General features: G+C 35.5%; 1 protein-coding gene across 2 annotated transcripts in view; it reads left to right on the plus strand.

Annotated features, from left to right (window-relative positions):
• Positions 1–19,743, plus strand: part of ANKRD46 (ankyrin repeat domain 46) — a 37,642-nt gene that overhangs the window by 15,198 nt on the left and 2,701 nt on the right. For both annotated transcript variants that reach the window (XM_069081086.1, XM_069081087.1), the window contains exons 2-4: positions 8,239–8,338; positions 11,115–11,454; positions 15,038–15,196. In XM_069081086.1, coding sequence (XP_068937187.1) covers positions 11,144–11,454; positions 15,038–15,196 — 470 coding nt within the window. In that variant the 5' untranslated portion in view covers positions 8,239–8,338; positions 11,115–11,143. The remainder of the gene's footprint in view (positions 1–8,238; positions 8,339–11,114; positions 11,455–15,037; positions 15,197–19,743) is intronic.

Consider the following 19,743-nt stretch of genomic DNA (forward strand, 5'->3'; position numbering starts at 1 on the left):
TTGAGTAAATGAGTTCTTATTGTAACTAATTATTCATTCTTGAATATTAATTGAGAATGGTCAAATGAAATAAAAGCTATGTTATGAGCTACCTTTTTGAATATGTTAATTAAGCATGCTATCTAATAGTATTTTGCATGTAGTATTGTTATGTCATTAGTTAAAATCATGTGAAAGTGTGAATGTGTATTTCTTATTCTGTACATACAGAATCCTAGTAGGTTTAACAAGAACCCTAAAGGCATACAAATCACTATAAGTCTGAATATTAGCTATAAGAATGCATTGTATTCTTTCAACAGCCCTGTGACATATAAGTTATCTCATTATACTGTATAATTCTTTGTTCATGGGTGTATGCTGTGTAATGAGCCAAAAGCCCTGATTTCCTATGCTAAAAATAAGATGGTTACTTTCTGGCATGTGTACTTCAGCCTCCCTTCTGTTTCTATTTCTTAAAGTACATTCCTCTTTTGTTTTGTGACCTGATTCTATTCCCCACTTCCTTTCCACTGACTTCTCAGTATCTTAGTCTTTTTTTCTACTTCCCTCAAAGTTCCCACCCTTCCCTATTGTTTATGGCTATACTCTCATGAATATTCTCCATCATATCTGATATTGGAAACTAAGCAGGTTTGGGCCTGGTTGGTACATGAAGGGAGACAACCCAAAAATACCAGGGACTCGGCTTCTTCTTAAGAGAAACAGTGAGGTACAGGGAGAGAAAGCACTAGCTTTAGAGTTAGAGGACCTGACTTCAAAGTAGGGTCTGCTGCTAACTACTTATGTGACCTGAGGGAAGTCATTTTATCTTTCTGGGCCTCAGTTTTCTCATGTATGAAATGAAGGGATTGGGGCTAGATGTTCTGTAACATCCTTTCTGGTTCTAAATATATGATTCTGTTATTTCTGACTGTGGGCATTTTTTCCTTTTTTTAATTATTTTTTTTCATCATCAAACATTCATTTTTACTCTTTCCTTCTGGAAAAAAAAATGAAAACTGTTACAACAAATAGGAACAGTCAAGCAAAAAAAAAAATTCCCATTTGGCTATATAAAAAAATATATCTCATTCTACTTTTATCTTACCACCTTTTAGTCAGGAGGTGGGTAACATTCTTCATCATTGGTCCTCTAGAATCATGATTGATTAGTTCTTAAATCTTTCAAAATTATTTGTTTTTATGATGTTGCTATTATAGTGTAAATCGTTCTCCTGGTTCTCTTCACTTGACTCTGCATCTGTCTGTACAAATCTTTCCAGGTTTCTCTGAGACTAAGTCTCTTTCTTTATTTCTTATGGCAGTTAAGTGGTATGGTAGATATCTAATTTTTCATTTCTTATAGACATTAACACATCAAAGTCATCTAGCATAATGTTCAATCATTAATAGGGGTCCCCTTTGTTTCTACTTCTTTGCCACCACAAAGAGTTACTATAAACATTTTTGTAGATACAGATCCTTTTTCTATGTTTTCCTTGGTATATAGGCCTAACAATAGTAGTATTAGAAGTCAAATGTTATGAAGTTTAGTAACTTATTTGATATAATTCTAAATTACTTTCCAGAGTGGCTGTACCAATTCACAACTCTACCAAGAAGGCATCAGTGTGTCTGTTTTCTAACTGTGGACATTTCTTAAGACTTTACTCTTCTCTCTCTTTCCCCCCTGTAGACTCCCTTACTCAGTGAACTCATCTACTTTCAGGGCTCCATGATATAATAGCATGATCATAAACTTGGAGTCAGGAGAACTTGAGTTCAGAATCCACTTCTGACACTAGTTATGTGATCTTGGATATATTATTTAATTGCTTTGAGTATTAATAGTAGAGGTAATAATAGCATCTCCCTCATAAGATTTGTTAGTAAAAATGTAAAAAATAGTGTATGTAAAATGCTTTGCAAATTTTAGACCCAATGTTTGATGATGATGATAATAACTTATTATAATATCATACAATTTAAGAGTTGGAAGGGGCCTCAGCAGCCATTTAGCCCAGCCCATATTAAAAAAAATCCCTATTGTACTATATCAGACAATAGATCATCCAGCCTCTGCTTGAAAACCTCCAAGAAGGGGGAATCTATCGCCTCTAACGACAACCCATTCAATTGTTGGTTAGCTTGAGTTGTTAGGAAATTTTTCCTGACATCAGCTCTAAATTTTCCTCTTTGCAGCTCCCACTCATTGCTCTAGGTCCTGTCCTTTGGAGTTAAACAGAGCACCATTTCCACATGACAGCCTTTGAAGATGTTTATAACTCCCTTCCCCCTTCCCTGAATCTTTTCTTCTCCAGGCTAACTAGCCCCATTTCTTTTAATTAATTTTCTTGTGATATGAACTCAAGGCTTTTCCCTATCCTGGTTCTCAGAATATTCTTTTGTTTATCCATGTCTTTCTTAAACTGTGCTACATAGAACTGAGTACAATATGCCAGATGGAGTTGACAAGGACAAAGTCACATGGTAACATCGTGTCCCCATTTCTAGAAGCTACGTGTTTCAATACAGTCTAAGATCTCATTAGCTTTTTTGGCTTCCACATCATATTGGGCTTGTATCATATATATATATAATTATATAATCTTGTATATTAGCCCTGTATCTTTTTTTCAGAATGCCTACTCTCTCACCTTGTCTCTCTTGTCTTGTACTTCTGAGATTAATTTTTATTTATTCAAGATTACACTTTACTTTTATCCCTATTGAATTTCACATTTATTAGATTTAGTCTAATGCCCTAGCAAGTCAAGCTGTTTTTCAATCCTGATTTATCTAGTGTGTTAGCTATACTTTCCAGCTTTGTGTGAGCAAATTTGATGAGCATGTCTTCAGTCTTTATTTAGGTCATTGGCAAAAATGACAACCCAGGATCAGACACAGATCTATGAGGTACTCAACTGGGGACCTCCTGCCATATTGAAATTGAGCCATTAACAACTGCTCTTACAGTTTGACTATCTAGACAGTTCTAAATCCATCTAATTATATTTGTCTAGTTCACATCTCATCTTCTTCATCACAGTAGTATAAATTACTTCATTAAAAGTCTTGCTTTTTTATTCAAACAAAAAAGAAACAGGATAAGTAAAAGGTTATGTGTGTTACATCATTATACATTAAGAAGGTATAATCTTGTGATGAAACTTAGTAACTAGTGGTAATGCATGACCCAAGGATATTTGAATGAAAATCAAATGATAAATTGAAGTGATTTTGTTCTGTGAAGTTTGAATTGAGGCAAAGGGCCACACTTGAGGACCACGTGTGGCCTTGAGGCTGCAGGTTCCCCACCCTTGCATGTAGACCATCCAGACAGAAGGACATGAGGAGTTTGGCATAAAGGTAGGATATAGTGGTGGTGAAGGACTTTGATTATCCAGACATGTGCCAGAGTTCTCTCTGTCAAAAGGAGAGTACCTTTTGACATATTTAATAACTTCTTCACCTGCCTTATTAATGATAAGGACCACATACATGTGAATGAATTCAATTGCAGTCACATATTTTCAATGTCCTATAGGACATCTCTGGTTATACAAATCAGTTCTATCTCAGCATGTTGAAAAATGAGACTAGTTAAATAAACCACTTAGGGGAAGGAAGTTCCTTCATTCAATCTTTGATTAGGAAAAGGCATCTGTGTTAATCTACCCAGGAGGTCATGTAGCTGCACATCCTTATTTCCACCTCTATGAGGAAAAAGGCACAAGACCAAAGAGCAAACTGAGATCACAGAACTGAACATAATAAAAAAAAAAGTTTCTGGGTAATTGTTGGGGCCATTACATGTTCAACCCTATATTCCATACAATCTACACTTATGTCTATAAATATATAGGATAATAGAATGATAGATTTAGAAATGGAAAGGATCTTTACAGACCATCTAGTCTAAACCCCTCCTTTTATGAAACTGAGATGCCAGGAGGTTGTGATTTGTGCAAAGTCATCAAGGTGACTTAATACTAAGAAGCATTTGAGCCCCAAACCTCTGAGTGTCGATCCACTATTCTTTCCACTAATCCTAAGTTCTCATTTTATATATAAAGAAACTGAAACTCAGAAGTGACTGTCCCAAAGTTCCATAGCTATGAAGCATTCCATCTGTGATTTGAACAGAAGTTTTTCTCCTGATTTCAAGTCTGGACTCCTTCCAGCATGCCGTATTGACGAGTATGCGGCCACTGGTTGAGTCATTGATACAGCAGTGTTGAAAGTACAAAATTTATTGGTTTGCAGAAAAAAATTTACTAACCTCTAAGGTTATTTTATTAGTCTTTTCCATAGTCACTCAGGTTATAAGACTGATACTAGAGTAAGCTAATTAAAAATAAATAAGCTAATAAAAAAGAATATTTTAAATGCTCTGGGAAATATATTATCTTACATCTTTGGAACCAAATCCAAAATAATGGACATCCAACTCTAGTGACTAGGGTAGTGGGGAGAGAAAGTGCAAGAAAAAAATCTAGTTAATTCAGGTATCTTCTTTGGTGAATTGAGCTAGCAAAATGGAGAAATGAACCTGGAGTCCAAAAAAACATTAGTTCAAATCTAGCCTCAGAAATTTATTAGCTATGTGGCTGTAAGCAAATCAGTTAACCACCTTCAGCCTCAGTTTCCTCATCTGTAAAATAGAGATAATAGTAGCACCTACCAGGGTGTTGTGAGGATGAAATAAGACAATATTTCTAAAGTACTTTGTAAACCTTAAAGTGCTATGTAAATGCTAGTTATTATTTAGTACAGATTATCACAGAACGATCAAATTAGATACTTCAAAGGCTTAAAAATCTACCTAAAACATAGTGGCAGTTCTGTAGACTGCTGAGGTGCATCTGTAGAGAAGAGAAGTTGCTTGCATACTATTAGCAGTGTCTGCTGTCAAAAGACATTGTCATGATGAACAGTTTATATTGCTTTTTAAAGCCAGTTTTCATACATAGTTGGTCTATTAAGGGAAGGAGTCAAATATTAGTTCATCAGTTTATACTAATAAATGTATGCAGAGTAGAGCCATCTAATTCAGTACTACTGTATATAGGCAGTCTCATAAAAGCACCCAGTTTAGGAACACAGATGCTGGTGGCAGTTATCTACCAGCCCTCATCCCTTTTGTCTCTGGATGTTCAATATGAAACCTGCAGCCTTCCTCTTTACCTCAGCCCCTGCTGTTACTCTGAGAGACCTCAATATATATGGTAATATTCCCTCAAACATTTCATCCCCCCAGTTCCTCATTTTTTAGAATAAATTTTTCTTGATATCTTTTGTTTTGGCGTTGCCTTCATTTCCCCCTCTATCCCTCTTTGTCCCTCCCAGAAACTCTATTCTTTATAACATAGAATTAAGGGGAAAATGAACAAAAATTTGACAGACCTTATCAATTCATTGAAAAAAATCAGATGGCATATGTGATGTTCCACACCCATGGATCCCTCCATCCACAAAGGATGGAGGATATCTTATATCTCTTATCTGGGGGCAAGTTTGGTCTTTAGAATTTTGAATCATTCAGTTTCAGTTATTTTGTGGTAGTTCTTTCCGTTTACATTGTTTAGTCACATGTATTGTTTCCCTGACTTTCCTTTGCCTCAATTCATATGACTCCCCAGTCTTCTCTTGAATTCATCAGATTCATCATGTCTTACATTCTGTTATTACATTTATATCACAATTTTTTTTAGCCATTTCCAAGTCTTCCTTGCTTCCAGTTCTTTGTTACCACAAAAATTACTGCTATAAATATTTGTTGAATATAGCATTTCTTTCTGCCAGTGACCTTAGTATATATGCCTACCTGTGGAAGGGCAAAATATTTTAGTCACTTAATTTGCATAATTGCTAATTACTTTTCAGAACCATTGGAACAATTCATAGCTTCACTAATAATGCACTATTGTGCCTATCTTTACACAATTTTTCCAACATTGACTATTCCTATCTTTTGTCACTTTTACCAATTTGCTGGGTGTGATGTGAAGCTTCAGGGTAGTTTTGATCTTCATTTATATTTATTGATGATGGAGCTTTCTTTCATATGGTAGTTAATAGTTTACAGTTCTTCTCTTGAGGACTTTTGAAAATAGCTTTGACCACTTGTCTGTTTGGGACCTCAGTCTTCCTAATCCCTATGAATTTCTTCAAAGTCACAAACAGGGACAATCAGAACCTTGATCTCACTGTCACCCTTAAGTGCTACTATTCTGTGATCAAGAATTACAAAATTTCTTTATCAGACCTTAACCTCTTTCTGTCTCTTCCTGTGCCTCTCTCTTCCCAAACCTATTCTTTATCCTCCTATGCCCTCCAGTTCCTTTATTCTTCAGTATTCTACCAGTTTATCACTTCTGCTCAGGCTTCATTTTCTTCCTTTCTCAGGCTTGACCTCATGGTTTACCAGTGAAATATCACACAGTCCTTTGCTCTTAAACCCCTTGCCACTTTATCCTCTCACCCCTCATGCTTTGCCAAACCCCAGTCCTGGATTACTCCCATCATCTACCTTCATTGCACTTACTTAACTTGCTGTTGAATAGAGCTAGACAGTCGTAAGACTGCTGACTGAATCTACTACACATTTATGCAATCCAATCTCAATTGTACCCTCACTATTCTTTTACTTCTCCCTAATTGCTTCTCTTTTCCACTCAAGCCTCAAAGAGCATACATTCTATAGGTGGAGGTAACATGTATATATATAGATAGATACAAAATATATGCAAAATAAATAAAAGGTAATTGGGGTTGGGGGAAGCACTCTATGTATGGAATGTATTCCTTCCTCTTCTCTGCCTCTGAGAATCCCATTTCCTTCCAAGCTCAGCACAAGTTCTGCTCAGCAGTCTTTCTTCCAATTATCTTTTATTTTATTTTGCATATATTTTGTCTGTACCTATATATGTATGTGTCATCTCTCCCTATAGAATGTGAGTTCTTGAGGCTAGCTACTATTTCATTTTGTCTTTGTCTCCCTATCACCTAGCACAGTACCTGGAATGCTGTGGGTGCTTAACAAATGCTTATAGGTTGACTGAAGACCTATACATATAAATAAAACTTCATAAAATAGCATTAATGCATTCCCTACATAATATGAGGGCAGTTATAGTAAGAGGTCTTGTAGAATATAGATATATCTATCAAGGGTTAATTTGTAACCAAGATTCCACGGTTGTTTTCCCTTCCCAGATGTGGTCAAAGCAGCCATCTTGCCCATCAGCATTCAGGCATCTGGAACATTGTCTTTCTTTTCCTTTCTTTATTATTTTGTGAATGACCTCCTTCCCTTGCCACTAACCTCCACTTCTACCAGAACAACAAAAGTCTAGCCAGAAACCTGTACTCTAGGCTTTTTTGTCCCACTAATTTCTGATGTTATGTTTAGTTCAGTTCTCTACTATCCTAATCTACCCTTCTCCACCTTCCTTCCCCGGGGGGGGACATTGGGAAGGGGGAAGAGAAAGGGGGAAATTAAGTTAACTGAGATTCTTCCCCTTCCACAGTTTTCCCCAGACAATCACAAGTGTGACCACTGTAGTGCAACAGTTCAAGCCCAGGTTCAAACAAGCATAGGGTTACGGAGTGGTTTGGAGTAGAGGGTCCAAGAAAGAGTTAATTTTGGTTGGAGAAACAGGCAAACACAGATCTGGTGTTAGATGGTGAAAAGTAAGCCTTGGCTTTCTTGTATTCTAAAGTACTAGCTAGATTTGAAGCACTTGACTAGATTTTTAAAATTATTTAACTCAATTTTCATATTTTCTGGCATTTAATTATTAGTATTTAAAGTATTTTGGTTATATTATGGGTTAAATAGACTTTTGTGGGACAATCTGGGAACTTAACCATCATTTATGACATTGTTTCTATGGGAAAATGCATTTGAAGATCCAAACAACTGACTTAACAGATGATCTTTTGGAACATGTACATTGGGGACTGCTTGTACTTTCCTAATGGCCCATATTTTTGGTTCATCTTTTAGTCAACATTTTTCCATTTGTGCATAATATAATAATAGTTTATTGAACCCTCTTTCCAATTCCTGTCCCTTTTTTCTGTGCTTTGCCTGCATGTCAGTTATCTATGTACTAATTTTATATCATGTTTCACTCACAGACTTTCTGGAAAACTCCTATAGTCCTCATCAAATTGCCTGAACTTAATAGAATACCATATTCATTTTTCAGGCTACACCTTTTTTCTAAATAAGTTGTCTGTTTATTGCAGATCTGGACTGGCACACTACGGGCCGTTTTGTTAATAACAGTTTAACAATTCAGACAGGCTACACAGTGACTGCTGAAAGACCTAATTTTCTTAAGTACAAGTGAGTATTGACTTCCTTCTAATACTTGAAACTTCAAATAAATTGCGTCTTTACTTTAGGAATTATTTAGTTTTATAGTTGAGATGAAAGATGTTACCTATCTTTGGGTCTATTAGACTTAGTAAAATTAGAAATATCTTAAGTGCAAAAAGAAACACATAAGATATGTTTTAAATACACTTATTCTGGATGCAATACAGACCAAAAAAAAGACTTTTCTTTCAAGTGAGCCAGCAGCCAGCAGGCTCCCAGTCTGTAAACCACAAGAATTCTTGTTGCATTTCAAATAGAAATGCCAATTGTTTTTCCTTCTCTACTCTTGGTATGCTTTTACCCAAACACATATTGCCTCACTAGGACACACCTGACAGTGCTCTATACTTTGTTTCTTATTTTTTTTGAAGAGTAGTTTTAGGCCTGTCCTGTTCTCCAGTTTAGTTTCTGTTGGGGTGGAGAAGAAAGTTGAGAGAATAAGGTCAATTTAGCCTTTATAGCTCTTCACAGTCTGACAGCAACCCATCTTCAATTTACTTCACTTTATTCCCCTTCACACACACTGCATTCTTGCCACATTGTTCCTCATTGCTGTTCCCCAGACTTTGCATTCCACCTCCAGCCACTGTGCCTTTGTTTGCGCTCTCCCCTGCACCCAGAATGCCTTCCTTCCTGGCTACTTCATCTCAGAATTCCTAGTCTCCTTCAAGGCTTAATTCAGGAACCACCTCCTATGACGAGCCTTTCCTGATCCTCCTGGGTGTTAGGTCTCTCTTGCTCCTCATATCATCATGTACACACTTACCTGGTATCCATTTACATATGACAACCCTTCTGTAGAAGGTAAACTTCAGGGCAGGGGCAGCTTTTTGGTTGTTTTGTCTGCATATTACATTGCACATAGGTACTCAGTAAATGCCTGTTGAATTGCATTAGATTGAGTAGAGGGGTTGTCTTCATATCAGCTCACAAAAAAATAATGCAAAACAGTAAAGTGTAAAAACAACAGGATATCAGATTAAATCCCTAGTACTTGAGGTTCATTTTTCCTCTTTGGTTTTAAACATGGTGTAGTGGAAAGAACACTAAGCTGGGAGGTGCCAGCACTGCCACTGTACCTTGGACACATCACCTCTTTGGGCCTGTATTTCTTCACCTACACAAATGAAGAAATTGGACCCCGTTGATGACCATAGTCCCTTCCAGTGTTTCTTTATTATAATTCTTAGGAGCAGCCTGTTCCTTTTGGTTGTAGCTCAAGTTTTTCAAATAAACCTGCTATGGTATAAAAGATATTGTTCAAATCACTGCCCTATCAACAGATCAGTTTGCCTTACATTTATTTTACACTTTAAGTAAATGGTATTAAGTATTGCTTGTACAAAAGATTGGAACGGAGAAAATAACAAAAGACATAAAAATAGCTTTGAATTTAGTAAAGTAGAAGAGGTCATGCTGAGAAGCAGTGTGGTCTCATGATGTAATTCAGAATCATGCTTGCAAAGTACCAGAAATGTATTCTTAGCTGAAAGCACTTAATGTTTATCAGAGGTGGTTAGGAAGAAGGCATTCCCCACAAGGTTATTGATGTATCTATTTTTTAAAAATTACAATTAGGAATTGCAGAGTTGGAGGAGAACATCAAGAATTCTCTTCATACTCCCACTTGTGGGCAAAACTACACCCAAACAATTCTAGATGGATGGATCTTTTTTTTTTTCCTTAAAATAGCTAATGACTGAGATCCTACACTTTTATCTTACTAACTTGTTAAATTATTCATCGACATATACAACCAGAAAATATGCATTAAAAAAAAATCTTACCTAATTCTTTCATTGCATTTTAAAATGATTCGCTGAAAATTCTCTTCACAGAACTAATCTGCCTTCTTTTTCAGTGGTGTAGTGGAAGGAATACTGGACCTAATTTTAAATTCTAGCTCTGCTGTTTTTGATCCTTGTGGCTTACTAGAGCCAGTTGCCTCAACTGTAAAACAAGAGTATTGGATTAGGTGTTTTCCAAGGTCCCAAACAGCTCAAAATCCTATGCTCCTTTTTATATTCAAAGATAGTTACCAAAGCACATCTCCAGTTATTCTCTGCAGTTTTCTTTTCTCAGATTTAATATTTTTCAATTTTAAATCATTAGAATGTGTTCTAACAGGACTTTGTTAGGCATCACTCTCTTCAAGAACAAAGGGCAAACCCCTTTAAAACACTAACTACATGAGTCTCTTCAGTCTTGAGTGCTGTCCTCTTAACTTTGGGATAGTCACTCTTTTTATTATATAAAGTAGTTCAAATGTAAATAAGGAACCGATAAATGAGAGGAAATCCCATTAGATTCTTATTCCATTAAATAAGAGCTGCTGTTCAATGTTAGTATTTTTATTACATTAATGAAGGAGTCTCACAAGGTAGCTGTTTGAGTTTTAAAGGTGACCTTTCCTATTCTTGTGAATTTCTAATGTAATCTCACATCATAAACATTTGACATCTTGAGTCTCACTTAAAATGATCACCTTTTAATGAGTCTTCATGGTGGTAGCTGAAAGCAGACCTTCAAAGTAGTTCTAATTTTGTGTATGAAGATGCTGAAAAGAAAATATTATTTTATTAAAGTACTAAAAAAATTTATATTAGTCTTCTGTGCTTTTGCTTGATAAGATAATAAATTAGAAAGGAAGGGCGAGGTTGAGAAGAAATGGAAATGAAAAGTATTTGACTACTTTGACGTAGTTCAGCTCAGCAAGTCTCACCTGCTTCATTTATAATTGCAGGTTACCTATCTCTCTACCCATTCAGAGCAATGTCCTATGTTTTTGTAAATGATTCTTCTCAAACGAACGTGCCTCTGCTGCAGGCTTGTATCGATGGGGATTTTAACTATTCCAAAAGGCTATTAGAAAGTGGCTTTGATCCAAACATTCGTGATAGCAGAGGCCGGACAGGCCTTCATCTTGCTGCAGCCCGAGGAAATGTAGACATCTGCCAATTGTTGCATAAATTTGGTGCTGATCTCCTGGCCACAGATTATCAAGGAAACACAGCCCTTCACCTCTGTGGGCACGTGGATACTATTCAATTCCTTGTTTCCAATGGACTCAAAATTGATATTTGGTAAGTACATTGGTGCTTTTAAAGATCCTGGTTTTTTTTTAATCTTACTCTTATAGGAAATGACTTAAAGAGGGAATAACATACCCACTTGGTTGTGTATAGAAGTCTCTTACCATACAGGCAAGTAGGAGGTGAAGGTGATAAGAGAGTGGGTGGGGGTGGGAGCTGATAGAAGGGAGGGTGGATTGGGGGAGGTGAAAGTCAGAAGCAAAAAATACGTAGTAATATTACTATGAAAATAATTTTACATCAAGTTTCTCTGATAAAGACCTCATTTCTCTAATATATGGAAAACTGAGTAAAATCTATGGAAATAAGAGCCATTTCTCAGTTGATAAATGGTCAAAGGATATGAACAGGAAGTTTTTAGTCGAAGTAATCAAAACTATCTATTGTCCTATGAAAAAGTGTCCCAAATTACTATTGATTAGAGAAATGCAAGTTAAAACAAGTCTGAACTACCACCCCATACCTATCAGATTCGCTAATATGATAGAAAAGAAAAATAACAAATGTTGGAAGGGATGTGGGAAAATTGAAAAACTAATGCACTGTTGGTGAAGTGGTGTACTGATTCAACCATTCTGTAGAGCAAATTGGTACTATACCCAAAGGACAATTTAAAAAAATGCATACCCTTTGACCAAGCAATACTAGTTCTAGGTCTTTTCCCCAAAGAAATAAAAAAGGCAAAGGACCTAAATGTATAAAAATATTTATAGTAGTTCTATTAGTGGTGGCAAAGAATTGGAAATTGAGGGGATGCCCATCAATTGGGGAATGGCTGAACAAGTTGTGGTATATGATTGTGATGAAATACTCTTATGCTATAAGAAATGATGAGCAGGATGCTGTCAGAAAAACCTGAAGACTTGCATGAACTGATACAAAGTGAAGTGAGCAGAACCAGGAGAACATTGTATATGGAAACTGCAATATTGTATGATGATCAACTGTGAATGACTTAACTATTCTCAGCAAGACAATTCTAAAGGATTTAATGATGAACAATACTATCCATCTCCAGAGAAAGAACTGATGGAGTCTCAATGTAGATCAAGCATACTTTTTCTTTACTTTCTTTTACTTTTTTTGGTTTTATTTTCTTTTACCACATGACTCATATGGAAATATGTTTTGCATGGCTGCTCATGTATAACCTATATCAAATTGCTTGCCCTCTCAGTAAGGGGAGGGAGGGAGATAATTTGGAACTCAAAATTTTAAAAAAGAACATACATGCACAAGATCCTTTCCCCCACCATTAGCAAGCCCACAATTATATACTTCTTATCCAAACCTGTTTGTTTTATTATCTGATTTAATTACCAAAATTAAGGCATTGAAAACAGAATTATTCTGATAGAAAATTTTGGGAGCCAATGGTCTTATATCTAGATGGGTTATAAGGTTTTTCATGTGCAAATAGCAAGACATGTTAATGAGATTTGTTTTCTCCTGGCTCGGATCATGTGGCACAGCATGTTAGAGATGAAAGGAACCTTGGTGATTTCTCATTCAACCCCCTAATTTTATAAATGAGGAAACCAGTGGTCCTAGAAGTGAAGAGATTTGTTCAAGGTCCTACAGCCAGGGAGTGGCAAAACTGGGATTCAAAGCCATATTCTCTGACTGGTGCTCTGCTGTCAGTTGGCTTTGTGATTGGGCAGATATCTCAACCTGGCCTTCAGTTTCCTCATCTGATTGTGAGATAATTAGATTAGGTGATCTCCAATGTTTCTTCCAGCACTAAACATTCTATGATTCTGTGATGTGATTCCTTAATGTTAGTCTGATCACAGGGTGTGATAGGTGTCAGACTACATTTAGATTGAGCTTGAATTTTAAGTTTCCTCTCTGTGCAAGTCTATTTTTGTTACAGTTGTTGCACTGTCATCTGTTTTAATATTCTAAATCAGAGAAAAGCTGTGTTTTTTTTTTCCATCAGAGCTATGGAACAAGAAGTGAAGGGAATTAGTTGCATTTGTCTCTGGTTTAGCTTCTGTCCTGTTGACATTGTTTTTGTTGGTTGACATTGTTTTTGTTGGTTTGGCTGGCCATTTGGTGGGGACATATCCTAAATAAATCACTAACCACTTCCATGTCTAGTCTTCTAGCCCAGAAGCATGGCTTGCTTACCACTATTATAAGAAGAATGCTATAAATGTTTTCTTTTTTTAGTTCCTCCATATTATGTTCTCTTTCAGGGTGACCTTTCAGTGGTCCCTTTCAGTTATCTGAAGTGGTATTTTGGTTTGTTTGTTTTTTTCCAGTGGGAAGTAGGGGAATCTTTAAGAACAGTGGGTTTTGTTTGGGTAGTGATGTTTTCAAGTGTCCTTTGTTCTTCATTTAGAACTAAAAGAGATCAGTCATCAGACAGGCCCATTGGACACCAAATCAATAGTTGATTGAACTGAAACAGTTCTATTTGCTTGAGTTATTTTATTCTTAGACTTTTTAATGTAGTATAAATATCCCTGTAAAATGATAATTACAAGTATGAAAGAATTTAAAATTTTTGAGTTTTTTATAAATTCCTAAAAAAGGAGTTATTTTTTACTTTGTTTACTGGTGTTTATTCACTGGCTTACCAGACTTTATATGTTTATCACATTGTTCTTCAGTCATTCAGTTGTGTCCAACTCTTCATTACCCTATATAGGGTTTTCTTGGCAAGGATACAATAATGGTTTTCTGTTTCCCTCTCCAGTGGATCAAGGCTAACAGAGGTTAAATAACTTGTCCAGGGTCAAACAGCTAGTGAGTTTTATATGAACTCAGGTCTTTCTGACTACAGGCCCAGCACTCTATCCACTGAATCACCTAGTTCCCTCCTTTTTTATCACATTGTTTTCCATATATTGACAGAATTTCATTTAGGAGCAATATCGGATAGTTCATTACCCAAGTTGAAGCTGTATTGTAGAATATACAATAGAAAGTTTTAAGTGACTACTCAGTGCCTACAGAATAATGTCCTTATTCCTGAATTTAGTATAAGACCATTTCTCTAAACTTCCTTTCAAACCATTCCTCTTCCTACTTCCCTTCATGCACCTTTTATTATAGCTAAACTGAACAATTTGTATATAACCCTTTGCTTTACAAACTCCTTCCCTTTTCTTACACTATATTATCCACCATTAATGCTTTTCACCCTGGCTTCCTTAGCCAAAATCTTATCCATATTTCAAAACTTAAATTAAATACCCATTCCTCTCACATTCTCCTAGCCAGAAATAATCGCTCTCCTTCTTTTGTACTCCCAGAACACTTTGTAACTGTCTTATGCCACTTATTTCATTCTATATAATATTATGATTATTTGTATACCTGCTTTTTCAACCCTTACTAGGTTATAAGCTCCTTGAGGACAAGAACCATGTATCTCTTCTAGCCCTAACCTATAACAGATACTTAATAAATATTTATTGAATGAATGTTTGTTAATTAAATTGGTAAATTAGGAACATTCCATTAGATCTTTACCAAATGTATGCTAGCAAAAGAATAAAACTTCTGCCAATTTATTATTCATATTCTGAGGCTTTTGGTTTTTGGGCTTTTTTTCTCCCAATTAAAGCAATCACCAAGGTGCAACACCCCTGGTACTGGCAAAGCGAAGGGGAGTGAATAAAGATGTCATCCGATTGCTGGAGTCATTGGAAGAGCAAGAGGTGAAAGGTTTTAACAGAGGAGCCCATTCTAAGCTGGAGACCATGCAGACTGCTGAGAGTGAAAGGTATTTGGAAGAATGCTACAGTAACTTTAAAAATAAGAAAAAAATTAGTGTCAGCCTGTAGATCATTTGTGGTTTATGCTCTTGTCTCTCATGTCCATCTTTTTTATGCCCAGTTACAATGTTCCTGTTGATGAAAAGGAAATACGATTAGTCTGACAGGAGCTATTCCAATGAAGCTATCTTACCTTTATAGGTGCTTGCCAACCATCTTTTAAGTAATCTACTCTAGAATCATCACAGGAATGGAAGTCAAGATTACTGGCCTAAAGTTTGAAAACTGTTCTTTTCCTTTTTTGAAAACAGGACAACTTTTGCCTTTCTATAATCTGTGGTACCTCTCCTATTTTCCATGATCTTTCATATATCACAGGTAGTAGCTTAGCAGTCAGATCTGCCACATCTTTTAAGACCTAAAGATGTAGTTAAGTGCCAAGTGACTTGAATTCATCAAGGGCAGCCTTACCTTCTCCTTTCTTAGCTTGGGTATTAACTCCCCATTTTGATATGTCAGATATGTCAGCTCAAGTTAGACTAGATGATGTCTAAGGCTCTTCTGAGCTTTAATATTTCATGATTCTTTGATTTCAAGAGAAGGAAGAAGTATGTATTTTTTTAAAAATCTAGTTATTTTAAGTTGACTCAAGTGTCTTGAGGCAATGAAGGCATTGAGGTTGTGACTTGCAAGACTTAGGAACAACTCATATAATATATTAATTGACAAAAATAGATGAGGAGATAGCCAAGGGCATAAGGAGATTTTTCCCTTTCTCCCAACTTCACTAACTCCCACTGATTCCATGGGAAGAATCTACCGAAACCTGTTTAATTTCAGTAGTCTTTTTGAGTAATTTAAAATAAACTGCAGGGCAAAAAGGAATGTTCTCCACATTTTCCACCCAAATTTTCAGTAGAATTATGCCCAGAATTTGGGCTTATTGCCATTTGTTCTAATCATTAGACTTGTTAAAATCCTTCCCTGTGAAAATAGGGTATATTTTCATTTTCTCTATTCAGAAGCTTTCTCCAAACAATGTTACTTTCTATAAATTATCCACCATTTCTACTTTTATTCTCCTTCCTCTATACTTTGCTTCCGATTCTCCATCTCCAGGTTGGCCAGTCTGTTCCCTCAGGGGACCATTAACATCACCCCCAAACATTAGTTTGTTTCATTTAGATACTTTCAGAGCACTCAGAACCTTACTCTCTGAGTGCTCTTTTAAAGAAATTAAAGGTTAGTTTTCTAGAAGGAAATCCCCAATGAGTAATCACTGAAAACTGCTGCCTCACAAATAATACAAAACAAAGAAGTCAAGGCCAACTAGAAATATAAAATAGTCCTTTACCCTGTACTTTCTGAAGTGAAACACTCCATTGTCCTCTTTTTCTTTGCCAGCCTCAAAGTAAATAGTCAAATTGGTCACATTATCTTCTGCCTTATTTTTTTGGTGATGTAAAGTTGGGTTTGGGTTAGGATTTTTTTTTTTACTTTCTTTAAAGATGGATCTACCATAGTCCCTCTCGAGAAAATAGGAAGAATAGAAAACAAATAGCAAGAATAGAGCTTCCTTCCAATGGGAGATAAGAAAGGAGTTTCCCCTGTTTAGAGCCTGAGTGATTCTGCCTTTGGCCTATGTGGCCAGAAGAGAAAGGTGCCAAGAAAGTCATCTCAGGTATCCCTTAAGCTGATTTCAACTCTTAATTGGTTTGAAAACAAAAGATGACATATTCCTCACACCTTAATTTGAGGGTAAATATCTTAACTATTTACCTTTGTCTTAACATTTGAAGTTTCTATCTACTTATGACTTTGCCATATGATCTTGGTCAAAAATAATAATCACATTAGTTAACTTACCTGGGCTTTAACTTCTTCATTAGGAAAAGAAGAAAACTGACAAGATTATCATTTCCTAACCATTGATTTCATCCTTTGTTAAAACTGTATGTTAAAAAACCAACAACAAATATACCATCAGTCTGCATATTGCATATTGCTTCTCCTATTCTGAACTCCTTTCTTGTCTCCAAATTTGTGTTCCCACCCCCAACCAACTTTTCTAAGGAAAAATAGAAGGGCAGTTATAGAATTTAGGAGTTTTATTAGTTTACAGGTTGGAAAATGCAGACTAGATGATCTCTAAAAGGTACCTTTCAGTTCTAAAATTCTCTGAATCTCATACAGTTTACTGACTTAACCCTGTCTTGTATATAATATAATATCAGTGATCTATATCTTATGGCCAGAATGCCATATGAGTGAATTAATAACATTATATCATGTCTTCTTTATTTGTTAGAAATGGTGATATCTAGGAACTGTGATAATCTTCTAAAATAATTCAGAGACAGCATTCCAACTTTGTTTAATATTAGTTTAGATTACTCTGTAATAGAAAGTAGCCAAAGTATGATTTTTTTAGTGTGCATTGGGAACTTTTTTTTTGATCCATTAAGGGCCACTTAGGACCTCTTTATCTTGAACTTTACTTTAACTCATTTGTGGTTATTTATTAACCAGAAGGTGATTAGTTGGTTTGAGTAGCTCTGTTTGATGTATTGACTCCTATTCTTTTACATACCTTTTAATAAAATCTTCCACTAGCTTCAGAGTGAGAATTTGTTCTACCCTATTTGTAGATATGTATGTTGCTAAGATAATATATTAACATTTAAATAAATGAAATCAATACCTGTGTTACCTGTTTCCTACTTCATTCATCCTTCCCCTTCATAGTAATATTGAAACAGTTGAAACTTAATCTTATTACTATACAGTACTTAATAGAAAAAGAAAAAAAGGCCTGTAACTTTAAATAGTCTGCCTACTGTAAGGCATATGTTTCTACCTCACTTTATTCTTAGCAACAGTGATATTTGAACTCTGCTTTTCATAATTTCTCTTTTAAAATCAATTGATTTTTAAGCCCTCAGTTTTATTCTTAAATTAAAAATTAAGTTCAAGGGGATGGGCTAACATTGGGGATTAACAAGACAGTGTTGCTACAGAGATTTCATGAAGCTATGAAAAGGTTAACTTGTTTCTTTGAACTAGAGTGAGTTAATTTTCCAAACTCTTTTATCCAACATATCCCTTTACCTCCAGGAATATGGTAACTGATAGCATCTCACAAGGGTCTTGAAACCTAGTACAGGTTGTCATACTCAAAAGTATTTAAGCATTTTTAATATATTCAGTATTTTTAATCTTACAGTTTATTTTTGACTCTTATATGAGTGACTTGAGAAAGTAAACAGTAGATATTAAAAATTTTCACCCTTAAAGTATAGATGAATATGCCTTGGATATACCTTGGAAACTATAAGATATTTTTGATGGAAAACCAACTTCTGAAAATGATTGTCTAAAGAAATCCTGAAGGAATCAGAGCTCCATGCCTTTATGGAGATAGTTCAGAAGAATCTTTATTTTTCATACCCAGTTCTTGACTTAGAATTGTTGTCCACTAGCTCTGCTTACTGTGCAGTATTTAATGGAAAAAGACAAAAAGGCCTGTAATTTTAAAATCTTGTCTACTTTAAGGCATATGTTTCTACCTCATTTTATTCTTAGCAACAGCAATTATTTAAACTCTGCTTTTCATAATTTCTTTTTTAAAATCAATGGATTTTTAAGCCCTTGATTTTCTTCTTAAATTAAAAATGAAATTGATCTGTCCCCTGAGTTACTCTCTCCTCTTAAAACTTTATATTAAGGTTTAACAGAGTTCTCCTTCCTAAACATCTTTATCCATTTGTTTTTAGGACTTTTCGGGGGGTGGAATTTAAGTTTGAACTTTTAAAAATTTCTGTGTAGATTTTCATTAAAAATGTGGAGGGATTGCACATCCTTAGTTCTGGTATCATAACCATAGGACCTCTTAGACTGCATTAATACATGCTTAGAATCCAAAGCAAAGAGATGATAACTGCCCTCTACCCTGAACTGTTCAAACTACTTCTGGAGTCTTGTGTTCAGGTTTGTGTGCTACATTTTTAAGAAGAACATTAGCAAATTCTTGGCCTGTGATTTCACATGCAGGTTAGAATAGGAATATTCATGAGTTGACATTTCACTGAAATATCTTTTTATTGAAAAACTAAATTTTATTTTTGTTTTAGAGTCTGTTGGGAAACTCATTAAAATTTTATTTTATTATAAATGTAATAACCATCAACAAAACATAATCATATAAATGTGAAATCATGGTTAAAATTATACATAAAACAGATGAGCTAAATTTATCTTTGCTTAGTATCCTTGTTGGATTGTTCTTCTTTGGTTTGTTCCAGTATGTCTGATTGTGACTCCTTCATCTGAAATGTATTTTTGATTATTGTGCTGGGTTAGGCACTGAATCAAGAATCTCTGTCATGTAACAATTTACCATCCAGTGTAGACTTTGCTAGTGCCAACACATGTGCTGGGTCCACAGATGGAAGACTAAAAATAGTAAATCCATACATGATGGAGAGCAATTGTAGACACAAGTGTGTGGGGTGTGTGTGTGTGTGTGTGTGTGTGTGTGTGTGTGTGTGTGTGTGTG

The sequence above is a fragment of the Petaurus breviceps genome, unplaced genomic scaffold (assembly GCF_028583685.1).
Source record: "Petaurus breviceps papuanus isolate PSGF00001 unplaced genomic scaffold, PetGlider_PUasm1.0 98, whole genome shotgun sequence".
Taxonomy (NCBI): domain Eukaryota; kingdom Metazoa; phylum Chordata; class Mammalia; order Diprotodontia; family Petauridae; genus Petaurus; species Petaurus breviceps.